The 24,676-nt window shown below is 63.4% G+C and overlaps 2 protein-coding genes across 9 annotated transcripts; one reads left to right on the forward strand and one right to left on the reverse strand.

Annotated features, from left to right (window-relative positions):
* Window positions 1–10,775: 10,775 nt before the first annotated feature.
* On the forward strand, window positions 10,776–14,701 carry SLC25A39 (solute carrier family 25 member 39). Of its 2 annotated transcripts, none has more exons than XM_055131700.1 (12): window positions 10,776–10,917; window positions 12,049–12,148; window positions 12,273–12,332; window positions 12,438–12,482; window positions 12,609–12,718; window positions 13,055–13,122; window positions 13,213–13,337; window positions 13,425–13,598; window positions 13,679–13,788; window positions 13,913–13,994; window positions 14,070–14,150; window positions 14,232–14,701. In XM_055131700.1, the coding sequence occupies exons 2-12, from the start codon at window positions 12,064–12,066 to the stop codon at window positions 14,345–14,347; spliced, it is 1,056 nt and encodes a 351-aa protein (XP_054987675.1). In that variant the 5' UTR covers window positions 10,776–10,917; window positions 12,049–12,063; the 3' UTR covers window positions 14,348–14,701. The 2 variants fall into 2 exon arrangements, with proteins under 2 accessions (XP_054987675.1, XP_054987674.1); XM_055131699.1 differs by lacking the exon at window positions 10,776–10,917 and adding an exon at window positions 11,265–11,402.
* Window positions 14,702–15,073: 372 nt separating this feature from the next.
* RUNDC3A (RUN domain containing 3A) lies at window positions 15,074–24,144 on the reverse strand. 7 transcript variants are annotated; one of them, XM_055132914.1, is made up of 11 exons: window positions 23,773–24,144; window positions 20,583–20,698; window positions 20,094–20,230; window positions 19,863–19,948; window positions 18,652–18,741; window positions 18,487–18,567; window positions 18,230–18,395; window positions 17,494–17,651; window positions 16,613–16,750; window positions 16,428–16,552; window positions 15,074–15,525 (listed from the first exon to the last, which is right to left on the reverse strand). In XM_055132914.1, the coding sequence occupies exons 1-11, from the start codon at window positions 23,877–23,879 to the stop codon at window positions 15,383–15,385; spliced, it is 1,347 nt and encodes a 448-aa protein (XP_054988889.1). In that variant the 5' UTR covers window positions 23,880–24,144; the 3' UTR covers window positions 15,074–15,382. The 7 variants fall into 7 exon arrangements, with proteins under 7 accessions (XP_054988889.1, XP_054988888.1, XP_054988890.1 ...); XM_055132913.1 differs by having other exon boundaries at window positions 20,094–20,242; XM_055132915.1 differs by having other exon boundaries at window positions 20,094–20,227; window positions 23,773–24,143.
* Window positions 24,145–24,676: the final 532 nt, after the last annotated feature.

Raw genomic sequence — 24,676 nt, forward strand, 5'->3', positions numbered from 1 at the left:
CTCAGTGTGCCAGCCTAAACAGTGGGCACGCGTCGCCCGGCTCTGGATCAGCTGCTGGAAATCAGAGTGCAGCAAGCAGCTCCGCCTGGCCCTGGGCATTCCCTGTCCCTGCGGCAAGCCCAGGGGGATCTTTAAATCCAGCTGTGGGTCACCGGCTGGGGGCAGGAAGGAAGGGCGGGAAGGGAGGAGAGGCCTTGTCTTAGCTCCAAGGGGGGCCGTGCCTGGAGCAGCCTTCAGGATCCTCTGACTCTGCTTGTTTGTTCTGTTTGGGGGCCACACCCAGTGGTTCTTAGGGCTCACCCCTGGCTCTGCACTCAGGAATCACTCCCGGTGGGTGTGAGGTACCCCAGGGGGTGCTGGGGATCGAGGCAGGAGCCCTCTCTGCTGTCTGGTCGCTCTGGCCCCTGGCTTTGCTTCTTGAGCCCCAGCTGCCTGCTGGGAACTCAGTGGGGCTTGGCGGCTGTCAAGGACAAGCAGGTCTGGGGCCCCTCGTCCAGCTCGGCCCCCACTTCCCAGTCGAGAGCACAGCAGAAAGGACGCTCGCCTTGCAGGAGGCGGGACGGGCTGACTCCTGGCATTCCGTGACATCCCCAAGCACAGCCAGGCGTGGCCCCAGAAAACACAGGAAAAAAGAAATGCCTCTTCCCCGTCGCCCTTGGTTATAGTTTATTTATTTTGGTTTGGGGGCCATCACCTGGCCGTGCTCAGGGCTTATTCTTGACACTGGGCTCAGAGATTGCTCCTGGCGGGGTTTTGGGGACCCTGGGGGCGAGGGGGATCAAACCCACCTCGGCCGCGTTCCAGGCAAGCGCCCTGCTGGCTGTACTCTCTCTCAGGCCCTGGCCCGCGGTTTAACAGGTCCATGTGGCCTGATGTGTGCAGCGGAGACGCAGGGGAGGGGCAGCTCCCGTGGGGCTGGATGAGGGGAGGCCTCAGGGGCCATCCTGAGCCAGGTTCACCCTCCCCCTTTCCCCCCCCCCAGCCCAAGACAAGTCGTTCCTCTGAGCAACCCACCCTGATCCCCCCTTCCCCCCACTGGACACCCATGCGAATCCTGAGTCCCATGCAGGGAACCCCTGGCCTAGTGAAGGTGACAGGTGACAGAGCTCAGTCCCTCCGGGCCTGGGAGTGACTTGCAGCGGGGGAGGGGGCATGAGTCAGCATGTGCCTCCTGGGGGGGGCTGTCCCCGAGAAAGTTTCGATTTCTTACTAGTGGATTGCCGGGGCTGACCTGGAGAAGGATTTCCTGCAAGGGCTGGGCCAAACCCGCGGCTCCAGGAAGCCAGCGCGGCCCCTGGGCGGAGGCAGGAACCGGCTTCCCAGCCAAAGCCAGGGCGCTGCTGCGGCAGCTTGACCTCCCCTGGCTGGGACCTTGACCTCCCCTGCCTCCCCGCAGCCCGTGACTCTGGCTCATGCCCGTAACCCTAATCGAATGCATCTGCAAACCAATTAGCTGGAGTAGCCAAACGGCTGGGCTCGCAGCGCTGGGGCGAGGCTGGAAGCACCAGTCAGAGCCCTGCCCCACTGGCCTGCCCGGCCCGACCTCCCCCAAGGAACCACCTCCGGTGCCTTCCTGCCTTTGTTAGGGCTAAGGCACTTCTCCACTTGACAAACTGAGAGAGCTCAAGGGGCCGGAGCTGGGGGCTGGATAGTACGGGCGGGTAAGGTGCTTCCCTTGAACGGGACCAGCCTGGCTTGTTTGCTTCAGTTTATTCCTTTGTCTGGCTTTGGGGGCCACAATTACTAGTGGCAGTGCTCGGGGGATCAGATGGATGCTGGGGACCAAGCCCTGGGTTGGCTGCGCGCAAGGCAAACGCCCTCCCCACTGTACTGTCACTCTGGCTCCAACTAACCTGGTTTTGATCCCCGGCATCCCATATGTTCCCCCGAACACCACCAGGAGTGATTCCTGAGCACAGAGCCAGGAGTAACCCCTGAGCATTGTCATGTGTGGCCCCAAAACAGACCAAAATTGATCACATAAAATCTAATGCCATTAGGATGAGAAAAAATAATATCCAAACCCAAATGGGAGTGGGGTACCCAAAACTCTTCCTGCACCCCTCCAGGTTCTGGCTTGCACCGACCCTGAGACACCCTGTCCCTCCTCGGGCCTGAGAGGGGCTGGGCCCTGTCTCCCGCCCAACTGGGACTGTTACTTTCCTGGTCCCAAGGAGCCCCTTTGGGTAGCCAGTGGTCAGAGGGGTCATGGAAAGGGAAGGATGGGGGGGCAGGGGGCACCATGGCCTCACTAGCCCTTAGCACTAGGGAATTAGTGGAGCTTATGGGGGGGGGAGTGCCACAGAATAGCCAGAAGAATCACTTTTGGTTTTGGTTTTGGCGCTATACCCGGCAATGCTCGGGGGTTATTCCCGGCTCTGCACTCAGGGATCACTCCTGCTGGTACTCCATATGGGATGCCGGAGATGGAACCGGGTCAGCCGCACACAAAGCAAGTGCCGTACCCATATACTATCGCTCCAGCCCCCGAACGGCCCACATTTTGTAGGCAGACCCTGCACCACAAACCCCCAAGTTTTTCCAACAAGAACATCCCCCGTCTCCCCCATTTCGAAGAGGAAGGCAATTTCAGGCTGTCAGGCAGCGGGGTGGTGCAATGGCATCTGAGTTTCAGTCCTCTGACCCTGAGCCTCTCTGGGTGTCTCCAGTCTCCTCCGGGAGCTGACGCCAGCCTCAGCCCACCTGGGCTCTCCAGATCCTTCTTCAGGATGGGGGCCCCCAGGGGTGGCTGGCCTCTCAGCACTGGGATGGAACATGTCCACGCCAGGAGACTCAGCTTCCTCATCTGCAGAATGGGCACGGCCGAGGTTCCATGTGCCCTCCGCCCAGTCAGGCGGGTCCGAATGAGATGATGGGTGTGCAGAGACCTCATAAAACATCAAAGGGCGGAGGCTTCTGTTTTTAAGACATCAGAGAAGTCCCTCTTGTTAATCCGATGATCTGTCTCTGAGGCACGAGTTGGTCGGGAAGCTGCTGTCAGACAGCACCAAGATGGCAGAAGGGAGGCGGCTGAGGGAGGGGGCGGGGACTGCCCCCCCCCCCCGGCCCTCACTATCTCTGCATCAGAACTTCTCAGCAGCTGTGCCAAGGAAGTGGGGCAAATTTTAATCTTCTGTTTCCCTTTTATTTTTTTTTTAATTTTTTTTTGCGTCACACCCAGCGATGCTTAGGGGTTACTCCTGGCTCTGCACTCAGGAATTACTCCTGGCAGTGCTTGAGGGACCATATGGGATGCCGGGGATAGAACCTGGGTCGGGCGCGTGCAAGGCAAACGCCCTACCCGATGTACTATCGCTCCAGCCCCTCCCTTTTATTTTTTTAAGGCTTTTCTTTTATTTATTTGTTTTGTTTTGGGGTCCCACCTGGCAATGCTCAGGGGTCACTCCTGGCTCTGCACTCAGGAATTACTCCTGGTGGTGCTCGAGGTACCATGTGGGATGCCCAGGGATCAAACCCAAGTTGGCTTCCAGCAAGTCCAATGCCCTCCCTACCTGCCAAACTATCCCTCCAGCCCAGAGGGTTTTTATTTTTAAAGATGAAGACACAGGGCTGGAGTGACAGTACAGTGGGTAGGGCATCTGCTTTGCATGCAGCTGAACCTGAGTTTGATCCCTGGCATTCCATCTGTCCCCCGAGCATTGCCAAGAGTAATTCCTGAGTGCAGAGCCAGGAGTAACCCCTGAGCATCGCTGGGTGCGACCCAAAACCCAAAATAAATAAAATAAAGATGAAGACACGGAGGAGGCTGGAACCGTAACACGGTGGGTAGGGTGCTGGCTGGCCTTGCGTGCGTGCGGCCGACAGGGTCTGACCCCCAGAACCATATGTAGGTCCCCCCAGCCCAGCTCTGAGCCCAGAGCCAGGAGAGATCACAGCCAGATGTGGCCCCCAAACAAACAAACAAAAAACACTAGGAAACACACCAGGGACTTAGCTCCATCTCCTGTAGGGCTGTTGCTGCTCGGATGGCCTCAGTATGAGAGGGGCCTGCGCCGAGATGGGTCGGGAGAGACGGCTGTCGGCCCTGCAGGCAGCGGCTCACCAGGCCGTGGCGCTGGGAATGGCGAAGGTCTGGCTTGGCGCTGGCCTAGCCCCGGCCTCGTGGCCACGCAGTGTTCCGGTTTGGTGCTGGGCTTCCTGCCGCAGCCCTGCTCTGCACCCCCTCCTACAGCCCTCACCCTGCAAGTCTCTCTCTCCCTGCTCCTCTCGGTCGTGTGGCTGTCTTTTATTGCCTGCCCTGGTGTCCTGAGTACTCATCACACGGAAACAGACTCAAAAAGAAGAGGGTTTGGGGAGGGGTTACCTTGCACGGCGGCCGGGTCCACCCCGTATCGTCCCCTGAGCACAGCCAGGAGTAGGTCCCAGAAGAAAACAATAACATGAATGAATCCAACCTCTGTCTAGGGCGGGACAGGTGGCTTAAAGGACTGAGCACATGCTTTACGTGTAGGGGCGCAGGGCTCGATCCCGACAGGGCACGGTCTGGGAGCAGCCCCCGAACACTAAGTAGGGGAGCAGCAGGCCCTGTGCAGCACTGGCTGTGGCCAGAAAAACACAGAGAAAGTTCATCCGTAGAAGCTTCAAGCTGCAATACAGCGGAGGGGATAAAGAAGGAAAGCAAGATGGCCCGGAGGGGGGGGGGGGGCTGGAGCGATAGCACAGCGGGTAGAGCGTTTGCCTTGCATGCGGCCAACCCGGGTTCGATTCCCAGCATCCCATATAGTCCCCTGAGCACCACCAGGAGGAGTAATTTCTATGTGCAGAGCCAGGAGTAACACCTGTGTGACCGCCCTCCCCCCCAAAAAAAAGGTAGGCTGGAGGGTTAGCCCAGGGCTTCAGGCTGGGTGCCTTGCCTATGACAGACCCCGAATGGGTCCCTGGCACTGCATAGGGTCCCCCAAGTTCCACCAGGAGTGAGTCCTGAGCCTGGAGTGGCCCCTGAGTGCCTCGGGAACTGGCCCACCCCCAACCCCAGAAAAATAGACTAAAATCTAGCTCAGTATGAGAAAGTTCAGACTCCCAGAGAGAGCAGGATCTTGCACCCACACACGATCCACGCACCGTTGGGGGACTGGAATGGAAACGTGGACGTGGTGAGGGGCCTCTCAGCGACTCAGGTCACACAGCCTGGGGCAATGCCACTCTGGGAAAAATCCGCATCTCTGCACTGAGCCACAGCAGGACCGAGAGGGTGAAAGAGCCGACGTCCGGGACTGCGAAGGCTTCCCCGTGTAGGAGGCTGAGAGGTGTAAGGGTCAGTTCCCTGTTGAGTCAAGCAACGAACTCGGCGGCCCTGACAGATCCTAGCCTTGAGACAACCCTAAACGGCCTCATAAATTCCAAACGTGTCCCCTAGGGGGCGGTAGCGCTCCAGAGAGAAACACCGCCCGGCGCGTTCTGCAGCTAAATCTCACTGGGTCACTTATTTTAGAGGGTGATGCCTAGAACTGCGGCCTCTCCAGACTGCGTGGCATCGGTGCTGGGGAGTGACTGACGGACACTGCCAGGACCTTCTGAGGGTGTTCTCTCTTACCAGCCTGGCTGCTGTGGCATCGTGCGGACTCAAGCCCCTTGCAGAGAAGCTATGGGGCTGGGTCACCAGGTCGGCACCTGGTTTTGATATTTTTGCCCCAACTCCCTTCCCGGGGAAGAGGACTAAATACTCTCCACAGATCTGGAGCCAGCCTGTCCTCAGAGCCCCGGCGGGGGGACTCTAGAAGGGCTTAGCCAGGACCCTTCTCAATGGGGGTCTTCCCAGACCACACCCAGAGGCCTCCCAAGAAGTTTTGGTGCCCAGATTCTCCCAACCCCCTTTCTGAGGCTATGGGGATGGTGAGAGGGAGGTAGAGGGTATACCTCATACCCCAGGCAGCCAACCTTGGCTATTACATTTATAATTTTTTTTTGGTTTTTTTTTTTTGGGGGGGTCACACCCGGCAATGCACAGGGGTTACTCCTGGCTCTTCAGGAATTACCCCTGGCGGTGCTCAGGGGACCATATGGGATGCTGGGATTCGAACCCGGGTCGGCCGGGTGCAAGACAAACACCCTACCCGCTGTGCTATCGCTCCAGCCCCTATAATTTGTTTTAACCTGGAAAATAACAAAAAAACACAGCCAGGGATGTAGCTCTGTTACATCGCTTTTTTTTTTTTTTTTTTTGCTCTTTGGTCACACCCAACAATGCTCAGGGGTTTACTCCTGGCTCTACACTCAGGAATTACTCCTGGTAGTACTCAGGGAACCATATGGGACACCGGGGATTGAACCGGGATCGGCTGCATGCAAGGCAAATGCCCTACCCGCTGTGCTATTGCTCTGGCCCTCACATCATTTCTTGTCTTGCCTGTGTGAGGCCCTAAGTTTGATTCTAGGCACCACTAAAAATAAAAGAAAAAAGAAAAAAACAGAAAAAGAAGAGGGGGCAGAGATATAAAACAGTGGACATGGCGCTGTCTTGCATGTGGCAAACCCAGGTTTAAATTCCTGGCATCCCACATGGTCCCCTGAACCCTGCCAGAAGTGGTCCCTAACATAGGAGTCAGACCTGAGCACGACCTGACAGAGTTTCCCTGACCTCACCAATTGCTTTTAGGAGGCTGAGGCCACACTTGGCGGTGGTTAGGGGCCACCATGGGCTTAAGGGTCACTGCCGTTGGTGGTCAGGTCACTGTCCACAGAGCTGATGATCTGACTGGGATCTGCTGTGTGCTAAACAATTGCCTGAACCCCCATCCCCATCCCTCCAACCCCCACATTAAAAACAAACAAACAAACAAAAAAACAGGGGCTGGAGCGGATAGAACAGCGGGTAGGGCGTTTGCCTTGCAGGCGGCCGACCTGGGTTCGATTCCCAGCATCCCATATTGTCCCCTGAGCACCACTAGGAGTAATTCCTGAGTGCAGAGCCAGGAGTAACTCCTGTGCATTGCCGGGTGTGACCCAAAAAGAAAAAAGAACATTAAAAAAAAAAAACACTTATAAAAACTTTAAGGGCAGAGCGAGCGCTCAGAGAGTTGGAACACAAGCTTTGCATGAGGGTTTGATGCCCCCCAACCACGGCCGGGAGCAACCCCAGCACTGCTGGGACTGATCTGAAGTAACATCACACATGGCCCAAAACCCAACCAACATGGCTAGGAAGGGCCAGTGAGCGCCCCGGGAGTTGCTCTGGCTTTCCTCTCTCTTTGGATCTCTCTGAGGGGGCCCCGCACGCCTTGGTGTGCATTTCCCCAGAACAGGGCTGTTCTCCTGTGAAGCCATAGCCTGGCCTCCACAGTCCAGAAACAGCACTGACGCGGTCTTCTTGGCTGCCCGCCAGTTTCCTCCGGCGGCCCCAGGAACGGTCTCCGTTGCTCCAGCCTTTCCTCTGAAGAGCTGACCCTCGGGCCCGGGGCTCTGCTCCTGAGACCCCGGAGGAGTGGGTGGTTGCCAGCCCCCAGGCTTGTCCTCGCAAAATTCAGCTTCTCTGTTTTTCTCCCCCCTTCCCTCCCGTCTGTGGCTGCTGGGACAAGCCACAGATGGCTGCTGTGGCCTTAGCACGGGCCGGGCCGCCGCAGGCCAGAGGCTGCCCTCAGGCATGTGGGCAACGCCAGGGGCAAGACTCACCCTGGAGGCCCTTTGGTGACTGAGCCTGAACCCCGCACAGTTCTCTTTACCTTGCTCTTCCCCCAGGCTCCTCCGCTGGGCCGGGCAAGGAGGCTGGCCATGGCCACACGAGGCCACCTGCTGCTTCTGGAAGGACTGTGGGTGCCTGAACCCGGGCGGATCAGCCAGGACGGAGGCCACCTCCTCCGCAGGCCTCCAGGCTTGCTCCTCTATGCAGGCAAGTTGAGTCAGGTCCCAGACTCCCGTGAGGTGGCCTGGGGTAGAGCGGGGGCCATGGAGGATCTCTCCCACTGGCACTGCCCGCACTTTGGTCACACCAACGTCACTCCAAGGTTTTCTTTCTTGCGGGTGCGGGACAGGCGATACTCAGAACTTACTCTTGATGATGCACTCGGGGGCCCCTTCCCTTCCCTTCTCCCCCTCCCCTTCCCTCCCCTTCTCCCCCTCCCCTCCCCTCCCCTTCCCTTAGGTTACTCCTGGCTCTGCACTCAGGAATTACCCCTGGCGGTGCTCGGGGGACCATATGGGATGCTGGGAATCGAATCCCGGTCGGCCACATGCAAGGCAAACACCCACTCTGCTGTACTGTAGGGTGCTCCAGCTGCCCCCCCCACCCAATGTTTTCTAAGCCTGGGGCCTCCAGGCCTCTCACAGAGGGGACTTTAACCGGCTCTGGAACCTGGACAGTGACATCCTCCTGCTCTTGAGCTGAGGAAAGTGAGGTGTAGCGACAAACCTCTTGTTTGTTTGCTTCTTAGCCTTTTTTTAGGGGGCTCACACCGAGTAGTGCCTGGTGCTGGGATGGAACCCAGGGCCCCTACATGCAACACACATGCTCCAGCCTCTCCAGCCATGTCTTCAGCTTACTGTGACTGTGACACATTTTTTTTTCTTTTTTTTAAGTATAACAGATTTGGAAGTTGCTAAGGAGGCGCAGAAGAGAAAGGCGAGTAATGCATTCAAGAGGAAACACGGGCTTTTCCAAAGGCGGAGGGAACCCCAATACACAGCCCAGAACTAGGTATACAAGTATTAAAGTCCACATCTCAAGAGGGTCTGAGATGTGGGCCACACATATGTTCACATGCCCTTGGCGGGCAGCTTATGTGCCTACAGTGACAGATCTTAAAGGCCTGCTACTGTAAGAAGGAACCGGAACCCAAGTTTAAGCTCCATATTCTACTGTTGGGGAAACTGAGGCACGAGGTGACCACGTTTGCTACCTGGCTGAGCTACTCAAGCACAGTGTGATCTTGGCTCTGGGAAGGAAAAGGTGTAAAGGGTTATCAGACCTACCTGCACTTAGAGGCAAAAGGAAGACAGAGCAAGTCACTCTCTGCAGGCCTTTTTAAAAACTTTGCCCCCACCTCCCCCCGCCACACACAATGTGCCTACAATTACTACGAGTACGAGGGCCAGGCGGGGGTCTGAGCACCTGACTGCTGTGAACTCACTAAATCCTCAGGTAATGAATTCACGTAAAGGTTGGTGCAGCAGTAACACCATGGGCTTATGCTCTAAACAGGGCAACTAAGGCTGAGACCCTTCCCCTCCCGGTGCGGGGGTGGGGTTTGAGCTCAGAGCTGGTCCCAGGTGAGCAGGCCACTCCAGGGGGGCGGAGTGTCCCAGTATGGATGGGTGGGAGAGAAACCTGTCCCAAGGTGATGAGGAGCTGAACCACCAGCAGCTTTTTTTTTTTGGGGGGGGGTCACACCCAGCAGTGCTCAGGGGTTGCTCCTGGCTCTGCACACAGGAATCACCTCTGGCAGTGCTCCGGAACCATATGGGACTGAACCCAGGTCGGCTGCCTTCAAGGCAAACGCCCTACCCGCTGTACTATGGCTCTGGCCTCACACCAGCAGCTTTTGGAGGCGAAACAGTTGTCTACATCTTGTCCCATTTCCCCAAAGCCTGTTTCTTACTTCGCTAAGGTTTGCATTAAAAATAGTGGAACTGCTGTTTATTCTGGGGCCACCGGAACCTGCTTCTCTTTTCCTAAAAAATTTTCCACTTCTTACGGCCAGGCTGGCCACATGGTTACTTTGAGGACAGGCGTCAGCCACCGCTTATTGCTAGTGAAGGTCTTTCTCCAGCTGTGGCCTTGACCTGGCCCTAGCGGGAGGTGAAGGAGCTTTCAGGGGCGGCCAGGGGGGCGGGGGCCTTCGCGTTCAGATCCTTTCTTTTGCGTGACCTTGGAGCGATTTGTCTGGGGAGAGAAGTCTGGGTCCTGCCGCACTCCAGGGGAGCCTTGACTCACCAGGACCCCAGCGTCCTCCTCTGAACGGAGACCGGGCTTTGCACGGGGAGCCCGGAGCGCGATCCTAGGACCACGTGGTCCTCCAGGTCCTACAAGCACCGCTGCAGGGCTCCCAAGCAGGGAGCAACCCCCAGCCCCGCAAAAGTAAATAACTACATAAAATGGAAAGAATCATCTCTTGGCTGTTGGCTGTGAAACCTTTCGCGTAAACTACCTATAATTTTGAGGTTGCTGGAAGACCTTAACAGAGGCCGGCTAATCGCCAGAAGACAATCAGAAAAGCGATTTGTGTCATTTCAGACCTCACCTTGAGAAGGAACGGGAAAATACGCCTACTCGAGCCTGAAGACCAGCGCCCCAGTAAGCCCCGCACAGCTCGCACCCTCCCAGCCCCGCCAGTTTGCCCGCGGGGAGCCGCGCCGACCCTTTCTCCGGGAAAGCCGACAGTCGGCCCCTGGGCACCCACGTGCTCACTCGGCATGCGCCGGCAGGCGGGGCGGCTCCGGGCCCAGAGCGACCAGTGGGGGCGGAGGGGCGGGGCATCGGTGACGCAAAGTCCCCGCCTACTCTTCTTAAAGGCACAGGCCCGCACCCCAGGGTTTTTTTTTTTTTCTGTATTAGGACAAATAACCCCGAGGCACATTAGCCTAAAAGGTGACACTGATGGTGGGGATCTCGGTGCGGAGGTGACCCAGGAGAGAAATGCATCTCCCTACGGTGCTCAATCTGAGAGGTCACCCCCGGTCACCCCAGGAAGCATCCTGGAGAAGGGAGCCTCAGTCTTATGTTCCGTGAAATGGGGTTAGTAGTGGCCTACGCCTTTAAGTTCCGAGACTAAGTTAACCAGGAGCGCCTCCAACACACGCGTGCAGGTTCCTTCTCCCCTCCCCAGTCCTCTGGATGATGGTGGTGGTGTCCCTGGCCCAAGGTCGCCAGCCAGGTGGACTGGGGGGTGGGAGGCCTGGTCTCTGCCCAGCCCGCCGGGCCGCAGCGGACGCCAGGAGCTGCACGGTGCCCCACAGACTTGTCAAGTGGGTTTAGACGCGACGGCCCCCTCCATCGCCTACGCCACGGGGAGGGTGTTGCACAGTCGCCCATGAGTCAGAAGCCCGGCGGGGCGCGGCGGCGGGCAGGCCGCGGCCTCGGACGGAGACCACGCGGGGGCAGGCCCGCCTGCTCCGAGCGCAGGGCCGGGGCTGGGAGCCGGGCGTGGGCGGGCGGGAACACGCGGCCAGGCTCGCGGCGGGGCCGCAGTCCGGCGCCTCGCGGGGGCGGGGCCGCGGCGGCGCGCGGGGGGCGGGGCCCGCGCGGCCTCGGGCGGGCGGCCGGGCGGCCCGGGGGGCGGGGCCTCGCGGCGTCGTCCGCGGGCGGGGCGGGACGGGGCGGGGCGGGCGCCGCGGCTTCCCGAGTCGGCCTCGCTGCCCGGCGGCCGCGCGGACCCTGCACCGGCCGCGGAGCGGCTATGGGCCCGCTGGGCCCCCGGCGCCGCGCCGCGCGAGCACCCGCCTAGAGCCAGGTGGGCGGGACGAGAGCGGGACCGGGGACGGACGCGGGGTGCGGGGTCTGGGGCGGGGGTCTGGGATCCGGGAGGCCGGGGTCGCCCCTTGGGCCTCCGCGCCGGTCCCCGCGGGCGAAGCGGGATCCGGCCGCCTCTCCCGCCGGCCACTGTCGCCTGGCCCCGCGCCTCCGCCCGGAGCCGTATTTCCAGCCGCCGGGCTTGGGGGGGCAGCCGAGATTGCCCGGCCCCGGGCCCCAAGCCTGGCGCTTCCGGCCTCGGGAGACGGGGGCGAGAGGCCGGGCCGGCCGGGTGACCCCGTCCCTGCCGCCGGGGTGGTGGCCGGCCTGCCGCGCGCTCCGGAGAGGGCGGATCCGAGGCTTGATCTTCGACCTCCCGGGCCTAGGCGGGCCGTGGAGGCCGGGGGCGCGGCCAGGGGGGAGGCGCGGGGACCCACGCGGCCGGCGCGCTGGCCCCGCCGCCTTCCCGCCCCCCGCAGTGACCTTGGCCGGGTCACCTCCCTGCCCCGGCCTCAGTTTCCCCAGTGGCAAGGGTCGTGGGGAGGATCGCCGGAAGCTGTGCCCCCTGAGTGGGGCGGGGGGGGGGAGGGCCGGTGCGGGACCCCGCCGAGGCCGCGACCGCGAGTGACCGGGCCTCTGCTTTACAGAACTGAAGCGCCCAGATGGCAGACGGGCACCCCGGGGGCATCAGCCCCCTTCAGCAGATGGTGGCGTCTGGCGCTGGGGCTGTGGTGACCTCCCTGTTCAGTAAGATGGGGGAGGGGCTGGGGCAGTGGGCTGCGGGTTGGAGGCAGCGGGTCCTGGGGGGAGTTGGGGATCTGGGCTCGAGAGGCAGCTCAGGCCTGTTCTCTGACCCCTCCCCCTCCCCCAGTGACACCCCTGGATGTGGTGAAGGTTCGCTTGCAGTCTCAGCGCCCTGCCCATGTCAGCGGTGAGTGCCCACTCTGGGGTCCCTGGGGAAACTGGTATGTTCCCCCAGGCAGGGGCTCCGGTGCCAGTGGGGCACATCTGAGCCCAGGGCTCCTTTGTGTTGTAGAGACGACGCCCCCCTTCAGGCTCTGGAGCCTCTTGGATGCCAGACGTGAGTGCCCCATACCCCAAGCAAGGGACGCGCGTTGGCCCCCGGGGGAGGTGGGCCCCAGCGGCTGCCCCTCACAGATGTGTGGGTCTCTCTCACTGCACCCCTCTCCTCTCTTCCCCCTCGCAGGGAAGTGCCTTCTGTACTGCAGTGGGGTGCTGGAGCCCCTGTACCTGTGCCCACACGGCCCGCGCTGTGCCACCTGGTTCCAGGACCCTGCCCGCTTCACTGGCACCATGGTAAGGGCCAGCCTCGTGGGCGTAGACATTTTAGCTGGGAAGGGCAGTGCCCGAATAAGGTTTTGTTGCTTTTTTTAAAATTTTTTGGCTTTGGGGCCACTCCTGGCAGCGCTCTGAATGCCATGGGGTGTAGGGATTGAACCCAGGTCAGCCAGGTGCAGGGCACGTTCCCTACCCGCTGTACTGCCGCTCCCACACGAGTCTTGAAGGGTGAATAGGAGTCCGCTCGGAGCTGGTTGGGGTATCCCGGGGGGCGCAGGGTGAGTGGGGGCATTGGAGCTGTGCCCGTCACAGCCAGCTCACGCTGTCTTCTCCCTCTGCTGTCCGTGTGGCCAGGACGCGTTTGTAAAGATTGTGAGGCACGAGGGGACCAGGACCCTGTGGAGCGGCCTCCCCGCCACGCTGTGAGTGTCCCACTGCCACCTGCCTCAGTCCTCAAACGTGCCTCGTCCCCCGCTGCCCCGGCTCCTCCCTCACTCCTGTTCCCGCCCCAGGGTGATGACCGTGCCGGCCACTGCCATCTACTTCACCGCCTATGACCAGCTGAAGGCCTTCCTGTGTGACCGAGCCCTGACCTCTGACCTCTTTGCGCCCATGGTGGCCGGCGTGCTGGCCCGTTGTGAGCAAGGCGGGGGCTGCCCTGCCGGTGCCTGCGGGGGTGGGGCGGGCCCGGCCCCCCTCGGCTGATCTCGCCCGTTCCTCACAGTGGGCACGGTGACAGTGGTCAGTCCCCTGGAGCTGGTGCGGACGAAGCTGCAGGCCCAGCAGGTGTCCTACCGGGAGCTGGGCAGGTGCGTCCGCGCAGCCGTGGCGCAGGGCGGCTGGCGCTCGCTGTGGCTGGGCTGGGGCCCCACAGCCCTGCGGGACGTGCCCTTCTCAGGTAGGCACTCGCGCGGGCGGGCGGGGTGGGCGCGGGCACCTCCCGCTCCCCCCAGGCCTCACGTGCGCCCCGTCCCACAGCCCTGTACTGGTTCAACTACGAGCTGATGAAGAGCTGGCTCAGCAGGCACAGGCCCAGCGACCAGGCCTCTGTGGGCATCAGCTTCATGGCCGGTGGCATCTCAGGAACTGTGAGTAAATAGGGTTGGGGTCAGGCCTGCCAAGGGATCCTTGGGCCTGAGGGTAGTGGGGGTGCCGGGGGGGGTTGCGGGGAGCAGGGTCCCTGGATACCCCTTGAGTCCTGTGTCCCCGCAGGTGGCGGCCACCCTGACCCTCCCCTTTGACGTGGTGAAGACGCAGCGGCAGGTGGCGCTGGGAGCGCTGGAGGCAGTGAGAGGTAGGAGGGTGAGGGCCTGGGGGCTGTCCCCCCCCCCCCGTGGGGTTGGGGTCTCACCCAGCCCCCGCCTTGCAGTGAAGCCCCCGAGAGTTGACTCCACCTGGCTGCTGCTACGGAGAATCCGGGCTGAGTCTGGCACCAGGGGCCTCTTTGCAGGTGAGCCCCCCGGGGCTGCGTCCACACGGGTGGTGGGGGCGCCGGCCCGGGACCTCTGGCTCAGCCGCCTCCTCCCCACAGGCTTCCTCCCGAGGGTCATCAAGGCCGCCCCGTCCTGTGCCATCATGATCAGCACTTACGAGTTCAGCAAGAGTTTCTTCCAGAGGCTCAACCACGAGCGGCCCCTGGGCTCCTGAGAGGACGAGCACCCACCTCTCCCGGGAGGGCCGCACAGGCGGCGACCGAGCCAAGTGCCTTGTCCTCAGCACTGATGGGAGGGGCCCCAATCCGCCCTCCCTTCGCCACTCTGAGCCCCAGGAATAGGGGGGCTGTTGTTCTCTGGGCCCACACAGATTTCCGCCTGCTGCTCCCCAGTCCCGAACCTCAAGAATCATCACTCTTCTGTCCCCCGCCAAATTGAAGACCAAATCTGCTGACCACACTCCCCCCCAGCCCCATTTCCCCTCTGTGCTTGTTGTTGATGGCCTGCCCGGAGCCCCATGCCCTGGCGGGGCGTTGTCTGCACCCCGAGTCTAAAGCTGATGAACTTCTCTGTGTGCCTGTGCCTGTGGGGCCTGGGGAGGCCAGGATGGGGGGGCTGGGAATGCGGGAGAGGCGGTCAGGCCGAGGGCCCCCCTGCTCAGATCCAGGTGGGGTGCTGACCCCTGCCGGAGTGGGTGTGGTGCCGGGCTGACCTGGCCTGATGGGGCGGCCCATGACCTTCGTCTCCCACTGCTTGCCCTGGCATCGGCCACATCCTGCGCAGTGTGCATAGGGCACAGCGTCCTTGGCGGGCACCCTGTACTGAGCCCCAGCTCCCCAGGTTAGGCGGCCCCTTTATCCCGCTGGGCCAGTACCGCCGCCTTCTAGCCAGGCTCAGAATCGGGCCCCTGTGCCCACCCCACAGACAAGGCCACCCTGAGTCCGGGCGGGGGTTTTATTGGCCTAGGCCCCTTGGAACCTGCCTTCCCTGGCACTGAGGAAGGAAAGCGCCTGGGGTACATGGGAACGGAGGGAGAGGCGTGGGAGGAGGGCACGAGCCGAGGAGAGTCCAGGGGGGAGCCAGATGGACATCAGGGTCACCAGGAGCACGAGCCTCAACTCCCCTCATGGCGTCCTTGGAGCCCCGCCCAAGCAGTGCCTCTGCTTGGCAGGCGAGCTAGAGGGCCAGGAGGCCCCTGGCTGGGGCAGCCTTCCCGGAGGGCCTGCACTGGCCACTGGCCACGCGCTCCTCAGCTGGGACTCAGGGCCGGGCTGCCCTCGGGACTGTCGCTCACCAGGCACTCGTTGGATTTGAAGCTCGCCAGGGACTTGCAGCTGGGGATGGAGGCCAGGGAGCCGCAGAGGCCCAGCATGGAGGGCGTGGGGTCCTTCCCTGGGGAGAGAGGGTGGGTGAGGTGCGCCAACCGCTCTGCGGTGTGTGCGGGGGGAGGGATAGTGATGGATCTTGGCCCCCCCCCCCCGTGTTGCCCCCCAGCCAGACTCCTGTCTCCCAAGCAGGGAAATCCTGCTACGCCCCCAGCCCTCCTGCCATGCATGGTGCCAAGACACCAGATTGTCATCGTCACTTCCTGGCTGTCTCCCCCCAGCTCCATCCGCTCCTTTATTAAGACACACTGAGCACTTGCTCCGTTCCAAGCACTGGGGGTACAGAGAAGGGACGAAACACGGGCCCTGCCCTCATGGAGCTCACAGTCTGGTGGGGGGAGACACGGACAGTCACAAACAGTGTGGCAGGGTCACATGTCCACAGCCTGCCTTGTCCTGGGGGATCTGGGGCCATCCGGTACAGTGGGGGTTAAAAACGAGGAGAAGGAAAAAAAAAAAAAAAGGAAATCCAGGCACCAGGAAAACTCAGGAGGGGACACAGGATGAAGCCAGGGGGCGGTCAACACAAAATGCATGCGTTGAAGTCCTGGGCATTCGCTTGCAGGGAGCCACACTAATTAGGCTCTGAGCTTCCTGGCAGCCAAAGGAAAAGGGGAAACAACGGTCAGGAGTGGTTCACAGTGCATGAGAAAACAGACTGCAAAGCTCCCTGGGAATTAGGGGGCCCCCCTAGGGATGTCTAACAAGCCACTGAGCCCTCTTCACCCTCTGCTCCCATAGCACCCCACTTCACAGAAGGATTGCAAGGTGTGATGACCTGCACTGAGGTCTGTCTGCATCCCCCAATCTGCTTCTAAGCGCTCTGAAAGGGGCTGGGGCCCACTCAGGCCCCTGGGCCCTGCCTCAGCCCTCCCTGGGACGGTGGTGGGATGGAGGGGCGGCTCTCACCGATGGGGCCCCAGGGCTCCTCATCCCGCTTGTTCTCTCCCAGGCGCTGGGAGTCCGAGCTGAGACTGGCTTCAGCCGACAGAGGCTCCGGGCTCATGAAGCTGTGTCTGTGACAGAGCAAAGAGCTGGGGGCAGGTCTCACGGGAGGCGGGGCGCAGGCCCACGCCCAGATGGTCGGGGCTTACCTGCGGTAGAGTTTGGGGTTGTTGGTCCCCTCCGCTCCACTGAGCGTTCCCAGTGAAGGCCACTGGTTGACCAGGGGCGTGACCAGCTCCTTGGAAGCCTGGGCCAGGGGGGCGTGGTCACCGGGGATCAGACCTGTCCTGGGAGGGGGCGGGGGAGTTAGGTGGGGCGGGGAGCCGGGGAGGGGGGGCTGCAAAGGGGGCGGGGACGGGGAAGGCCCGGGTGGCGGAAGGTGTCCTCGGGAGCCACATCCGTTGAACGGTCTCGAAGCCCCTTGTTTACCGGCTCGGGAGAACCCCTCACGAACCACGGGGGCTGGGGCCGGAGCGATAGCACAGCGGGTAGGGCGTTTGCCTTGCACGCGGTCGACCCGGGTACGATCCCCGGCAACCCATATGGCCGCCCCAGCACCAATAGGAATAATTCCTGAGTGCGGAGCTAGGAGTAACCCCTGTGCATCGCTGGGTGTGACCCAAAAAGCAAAAAAATAATAATAAAAAGGGGGGGCTCAGTGACGCAGTTCCTTGGGGCCTGTGGCGGGAGGTGGGGTGCGACTGACGAGTGTGGGAGCAGCCAGCAGAGAGCAGGGGTGGGGTCCTGAAGAGCAGAACATGGGCGGGGGTGGGGGCGGGCGACGAGACGGTGCTGGGAGGTCACCGGGTGCAGCTGAACAGGGTAGTATTAGAGGGAGGGGCCTGGGAGACGGTGCCGATGAGGGGGGGGTGCTGCGTGGAGTGCACCGTGAGTCAGGCTGCGGGGGTCATGCTGAGTGTGGAGAGTGGGTTGTGGGGGTGTCCCCGGATCTGCTGCTGCATCCCCCAAAGACAGTGTGGGGGCTATTGAGTCCCCTCCCCTGCGGGATCGGTGGGGCCGCGCCTCTCACAGCTGCTCCTGCAGCTCCAGGATCACGCCTTCCAGCTCCCGCTTCTCGCGCTGGTTCTGCGCCGCCGCTTCCTCCAGCTGCAGCTGCAGCCGCCGGTTCTCCGCCTCCAGGTCCTTCAGCTGCGACTCGCGCAGGCGCACCAGCTCTTCCAGGTAGCCCTGCGGGACGCCGGCTCAGCTGCCAGGCGCCCCGCAACCCCGGGGCCCGCCGCCTGCGGGTCCCGTACCCGCCGCCTGTGGGTCCCGTACCCGCCGCCCCGTACCCGCCGCCCCGCGCCCGCCGCGCCCCGCGCCCGCCGCGCCCCGCAGCCCCCGCCCCGCAGCCTCGCCGTGCCCGCCGCGTCCCGCAGCCCTGTCCGCCTTGTCCAGCACCCCTCGGCCCGCGCCCGCCGCGTCCGTCACCCCCCCCCGGCCAGTGTCTGCTGCGCCCCGCACCCTTCGCCGCCTCCCCGGCCCGCAATCCCCCCTCGCCACGCGCCCGCAGCATCCCGCACTCCGCGCCGCGTCCAGTATCCCCCACACCCCCTCGCCGGGCGCCCGGCCCGCGCGCGTCTTGTCAGGCACACCCGGGCCCGCGCCCACCGCCTCCCGCCCCCTTCGCCACGCCCCCCGCCGCGTCCCGCCTCTCGGCCCGCCTCTCGGACCGGTCCGCTCCGGCTGCAGCCCGCACCCTGGCGGTCCGCACCCCTCGCTGCGCCCCCCGCCGCGCCCCTCGCCGCGCCCCTCGCCGCGCGCACCTTCTGTGCATAGACGATGCGGAACTTCTGTTCCATTTTGTGCCACTTGCTGTACCAGCTGTCCTCGTCGGTGACAAGTGGCAGGTAGGGGTGCTCAGGCGAGTTGTCCTCGCTGGTGCTGCTCTCAGCGCTGTGCCGCTCCTCCTCGTCCGTCAGGTAGTCGTAGCTTTGGGGAGGAGAGGGGGCAGTGGGCACCCGCGCCCGGACCCCGTGCCCCACGCCCCGCGACCCCCCGCCGCCTCGTGGGGCTGCCTCACCTCTGGGTGAACTTCAGGTAGGGCGTGTAGTCGATGACCACCGGGGTCTTCCCGTCCAGCACTTCGCCCTTGAGGCAGAAGCTGGAGCAGAGGAACCCAGGGTTGGAGGTGGCGGGGGGAGGAGGGATGTTGGGGTCGCAACCCTGGTCCCCGCCCCGCCCACACCTGAAGTCGATGGCGCTGAGTCCGATGAGCATCCCCGTGAGCACCGTGGCCTCCTCCCGCAGCATGATGGCGCCTGAGTCGTAGAAACGTCTGTGGGGGGTGTGGGGCGGGGAGGGGCTGGTGGGCAGCAGCATCCTCCCAGGACCACCCCGACTTTTTCCCCAGACCAAGGAAGGCCCCCCTTTCCTGCTCCCCACCCCCTAGGATCCTGCCTCCTGGTCAGGCTGGGGCTCACTGAGAATAGCCATGGCTCCCTCTCCTCTAAGGGTCCCCTGAGAATGACCCTTCCCCAGTGACTTTTTTTTTTTTTTTTGCTTTTTTTGGGTCACACCTGGCAATGCACAGGGCTTACTCCTGGCTCTTCACTCAGGAATCACTCCTGGCGGTGCTCAGAGGACCATATGGGATGCTGGAAATCGAACCTGGGTTGGCCGCGTGCAAGACAAACGCCCTACCTGCTGTACTATTGCTCCAGCCCCCTCCCCAGTGACTCTTATTTTATTTTTTGCTTTAGGGGCCACACCCAGCAGTGTTCATTCCTGGTGGTGCTCAGGGAAGGACTTGAACCCAGGCCTCCTGCATGCAACACCTGTGCCCTAGTCCCTGAGCCATCATATCACTGCCTCTTCCCTACCACATCCTGGGTCACCCAGTTCCGTAAGCAAGAAACCAGTTCTCACGGGCATGCACTAGTGCCGAGGAACAGCTGGGGAGAGCTGTGCTCGAGGAGGGGCACACACATGCCCGGGGTGGCACGGGAGAAAGCCAGGACAGGGGTGGCACCTGGCTTGAGGCAGGAGCCTACCCCACGGAGCTCCGCTCCAAATCCACTTCGCTCCTTGGGCACCTTCCATCCTGCGGCCCTGCCCCGGAGACTCATCTCTGCCCACTGGGGCTGGGCAGGTGGGGACTTGCCCCACGGGTAGCACAGAGCGTGCCGCCAAGTGTGGGCAGAGTGGGAGCCTGTGCATTGCCAGTCACAGAACAAGGCCAGTGAGGTGTGGCCTCGGGCCGGGCCATGCTGGGATGGCACTAGAGGCAGAGGGGGTTGATGAGTTGGGCCTCGGGGTGATCGTGGTGCTGCCCCGGGGCCTGGCAAACACTGTTCCTACGGGGACTTCTGCCCTGGCACTGCGCAGGCTGCAGGAATGGAGGGAACCAGTGTGGTGGGCTGGGGCATGTGCCCCCTGGCGCTGAGGGCGGGGTCTGACCTGGTGGTCCGGGTGTCACGCAGAGCCGTGGTGATGTACTCGGACATGCGCTTCTCCATCAGCGCCACGCGGATCCATGCCCGGCCCTGGGAAAGCAGGCCAGCCTTGTCATGCAGCCCTGGGCGAGGGCGTGCGGTTGAATCCGGACTCCCGGCGGCCCCTCTCCCAGGTCCCACGGGCAGCAGGTGACCTGGGAGGAGGCGGCCCCCGGACACTGGTCCTGGTCCTCACCTTGGCTCTGGCGGTGCTGATGTTCTCCATATTCTCGATGCTGCTCACGCAGTTGTTGGGCACTTTGCCGCAGGCCAGCCGGATGTAGTCCCAGAAGCCTCGCTGCCCGTCTGAGCTGAACCAGCTCACTGGACCTGCTGGGGCACAGGCTGAGCCAGGGCAGGGACGGGGCTCAGCAAGGCCCGGACGGGTGTCGAGGGGCCGTGTAAGAGGGCACACGCATGCCCGTAGAGAAGCAGCCCCAGCCCCCCCCGCCGCGTGTGACTGTCCTTGTACACGCCTCCCATGTGGGTCAGCACCACCTCCGCACACCCAGAGCTGTGCTCACCCGCTGGGCTCGACCCAAAACACCCTTCCCCGCCCCCTGGCTCTGTGCCCAGAACCGGGGTCTGGGTCAGTGAGGTTGGCTTCAGAGAGCCATGGAGAAGATGAGGGGAGGGGTGCTGCTGGGAGGCTGGGCATTGGGGGGGGTCTGGAACCGAGGCCCACCTTTGAAACGGTGGCTGAGGATCTGCTCGAGAATGGCTGCGAAATTCACGAACTCCTCGGAGGAGTCATCTATGGGCTCGGCCGTGTATTTCTCCAGCAGGGTTTTCACAGAGAACCTGTGCGCGCGGGAGAAGGGACGGCGGCCGTGTCAGGCGAGAAGGCGGGCGAGGGCCAGGGCAGAGGAGGGACGGGGCAGGGGCGAGCAGAGTGGCCAGACAGGTGTCGTGTTGTGTGGGGGCACCGGGCTGCCAACAGGAGACTGGCAAGAGGCGGGTGACAGCAGGGAAAGGAAGGTTTGGGGTTGCAACAGTAGGCAGAGAGATGAGGCGCCCAGAGTGGGGGGCACTGGCCAGAGCCCCCTTCCTCCATGCCCAGCTTTGGGAGCTGCATCATCTGGGAAAAGCAGGGGTGGGAGGTCACCTTGTGCCCCGGCCTGAGCAGACTGCGGTTCGTGCCGGGGCCACCTCTCGTCCCTTCTGAGGTGGGGGTGTCTCCTCTACTAGGGCACTTGGACTGGCAGCAGCGCAGGGAACGTGGGCATGCCCAGTGGCCAGGTGGGCTCTGGGCACACCGATGCCCCCCTTTCCCTTTTTCTTTCTTGGTTTGGCCGCCCACACACCAGCTGCCCAGGGCCCAGGCAGTGCCAGGCTGGCGGGGAGGTGCTGGGCGTGGGTCTGACACAGTCGGGGGGCGGGGAGGGGCCTTGGCAGCAGGGCTTTGGGGGACAATGGGGGCACAGACACCAGGGGGACCCCCTGAGAAGGAGGCTGAGGTCTGGAGCCAGGCAGTCGCCTTCCCTCTCTCCAAGCCTGCCCAAAGCCTCAGCTCTCCCTGCACGCCCCAACTGCCTGGGCTGTGCAGGGGAGCGGCGGGAGGGAGCATAGAACTCCCAAGCTGACCATTATGAACCCAGAATGAGGAGCGGAGCAGGGCTGGGCACTGCTGTCCCGAAGCATCTCGAGCGCTGGCTTATGCCAGGCACTAGATTTCACGGTGGTCACCTCTCTTTCCTGGCCGTGGCCCTGGGAAGCAGGGCTGGTGACTATCTCTGACACTCCCATTCTATGGAGGGGGCAGCTGGGGGTCCCAGGGTTGGGGGATCTGTGCAGTCGCATGACTGGTGAGAAGTCAGGCAGGTATGTCAGATCTCAAAGCCCTTCCCGCTCTCCTTGTTGCCTCCTGGGGACTGTCCTGACTGCCAGGTCCACAGTTCCTAAGTTCTCTGTCCACCCCTTAGAGCCTGGCCCTTGGCCTGTAGGCTAGAGGCACCGCCATGTCCACACACCTGCTACTCTTCCCTTTGCACTGAGAGTTGGTGTGGCCAAAGCCCACCAGGTGACCATGGGGGCCTCACAGGGGTAGGGGGCAGCCCTGTTTCTGGTGACACCTCTGTGGGGCGGGCAAGTCACGGTGTCCCTCTCTGTCCCCTGCAGTCCCTTCGCACAACACTGGGCCCGCCCTCTGTCCTTTGGTTGGGATTTTGGGACTGGGAGGAGGTGCGCGGGCCCGGGGGCAGGGGTGGGGAGCTGGTGCTTAGGACACTCCAGGTTCCACTGTGCAGCTCCCCGTATGCTGGGTCAGACCTCAGGCTGGGACTGGCTCAGGGTGGGAACCATCTGCTCTCTGTCCCCAGGCGTGCTGAGGGGCTGGCCATCACCCCAGGAGCCGCATGGCCAGCTCCCTATTAGGAGGTGTGGTGGCTGCTGTGGGTTACCATGGAGACAGAGAGCCCAGGGCCCTGGAGAGCCCGGGGCCTGCTCGAGGGAACTGTTCTGGGAGCTGGGGGCCAGGCACGTGACAGCGACAAGGCAGCCAGGGCCGAGGGGGTTCTGAGCCTCTGTCATGCCCCCGACCCCCAAACTACCTCTCACAGCCCAGCTCAGTCCTCTGCTTCTGTCTGGGTTCTGGGGTCTGCTCCTTTTTCCATACCAGGAGACCCAACCCTCCTGACGAGGAAGCTGGGATGGCCAGAGGGGAGAGGGGCCTGGGGGGGGCTCTCGGAGGCACCAATTTGAGGGGCACGCACCTACGTGGATCACTCCTGTTCACTCCTTGGAGTGACAGTCACAGCTACAGTGGGGAGGGGGAGGTAGTGAGGGCCCAGAGTGATTAGGAGACTTCCCCAAGGCTGCGCGGCTGAGCACTGAGTTTGTGCCTAGGATCTTCCTGTCTCAGAGGCAGGGCGCTTGGCCTCACCCCACATCAGCAGGGTTCGAGGTGGCGGGGAGGGCTGGGCGGTGGCCGCACTCACTCCTTCCCTGTATAACATTTCCAGCACGGAGACTGCTGACGGCACCCCTGAGCCGGGCACCGGGAGCTCACGGGGCGATGAGCAGTGGGGCTGGGTATGTGCCAAGAACCTGGAAGGAGCTAGAGCAGCTCAGAGCCAAGGCAGCAAGTGGGCACCAGAGAGCCCGGCCAGGGCCTATTAGCAGGCAGGTGGGTCTGGTGAAGAAGCCGGGCAGCTCCCCTGCGCCCCCTCTGCCCAGGGGAGGGGGCAGAGAAGAGAAGGCAGCTGGCCTGGGGAGCCTAGAGGGGCAGTGGCGAGCGGGTGAGGCTGGGCAGGGCCGTGAGTCACTGCAGCGGAGAGCGAGCTCCTTCCCCTCCTGACACCAGGAAACCGGAGGCCCAGAGAGGATGAGCACAGCCCCACAGGGGCGCTGGGGCCCGCCCCGCCTTGTCTCACTGCTCAGGGGAGCCCAGGTGAGCCTCTGGTGTCAAGCTCGCAGCCCTCCGGCCCTTCCTTGCAAGGATGCTGGGGTGCCACGGGACCTCGACGGGACCTCGGCTCTCCAGAACCTAGGCGGCCCCATCCTGGCCCTGCGCAGTGGAGAATCTCTCCCACCCCACAGCCAGTCGCACCCCAGGGTGCCAGGGGAGGGTGTGCAAGAGGGAGGGCCATGGGCTCTCTCCACAGGCGTCCTCTGCCCACCCTGCCCAGCCCCCAACGGAGGAGCCAGCCTCCCGCCCCCCACATGTCACTTCCTGGCTGTCACAGGAAGCTGCAGTGCCAATTGAACACCCCCACCCCCAGGCCTGGGTTGGGCCTGGCTCGGCCGGCAGCGGCCAGAGCACCCCCGGCCCCTCGGCTGGGCCCCGGGGCAAGTTGCTCAGCCCGCGCCTCTCGGGCCTGGCACCCGCAGCCGCGCCTGGCACCGCCCGGCACCCCGCCGCCCGCCCGCGGGCTCACCTGCACACGGTGATCAGGTTTCGCCGCTCCACGGCCACGTTGCGGGAGGACGCTTTCTTGGAGGACAGCCCCAGAGCCATGGTGGTCTGGACAAAGCTCGCTTCCATCCAGATGTGCGGCCACTGCTGCCGCCGCCAGCTGCCCCCCACCTCGCCGGGAGCCCCGGCACCCCCGCGGGATCACGGCCGCGCCCTCTGCCCCCCGGGGCCCCGCGACCCCTCTGCGGCCATCCTGCGGCGGCGGCGGCGGCGGTGCGCCCGGTGCCCGGCCCCCTGGCTCCCTCCCCCGGCGGCCGCGCCGGTGCAAAACAAGGCCGGGGAGGGAGCTCTCCGAGGTGCTGAACCGGGGCCCGCCGCCCTCCCCCTACCGCCCGCCCCCCTCGGCCCGTGACGTCAGGGACAGGCCCCGCCCCCGCGGCCGGGGACCAATCCGCCGAGGGTGCGGGATCGGACGGGGAGGGGTGAGGCCCGAGACCCCAGGGGGTCCCCGGAAGCCGCGGCGATTCGGAGGGGGAAGAGCGGGCCTCCGGCGCGTCCTCCATCCCGCAGGCTGGCCCCGGGGCCCGTGGCCGTGGCCGGAGTCCCTGAGCTCGGGCATCTGAACGTCTGGGCTGTCTCCGGCGCCCCGCTCCCGCCGCCGACCCCCACCCATACCCCGCAGCTTTCCAGGGCCGGATCTGCGTCCCTCCCAAGGCCCCCCCCAGCGTGGGAGGCTGCGCCGCTGGCCCCAAAGGTCCGGGAGCGTTTGTCCTTCTGCTTCACTGGTCTGCAGCAGCCGGTGGAGGCAGCCGCTGCCCCGTGGGGGATGGGAGCCCAGACTTAAAGCCCAGTGCGGCAGCCGCGCGGCGGCACAGCCCGCCAGCGCCCGGGCACCCGTGCAGATTCCCAGCAGCAGAGCCGCTGCC

Source organism: Sorex araneus, chromosome 3 (genome assembly GCF_027595985.1).
Source record: "Sorex araneus isolate mSorAra2 chromosome 3, mSorAra2.pri, whole genome shotgun sequence".
Classification (NCBI taxonomy): domain Eukaryota; kingdom Metazoa; phylum Chordata; class Mammalia; order Eulipotyphla; family Soricidae; genus Sorex; species Sorex araneus.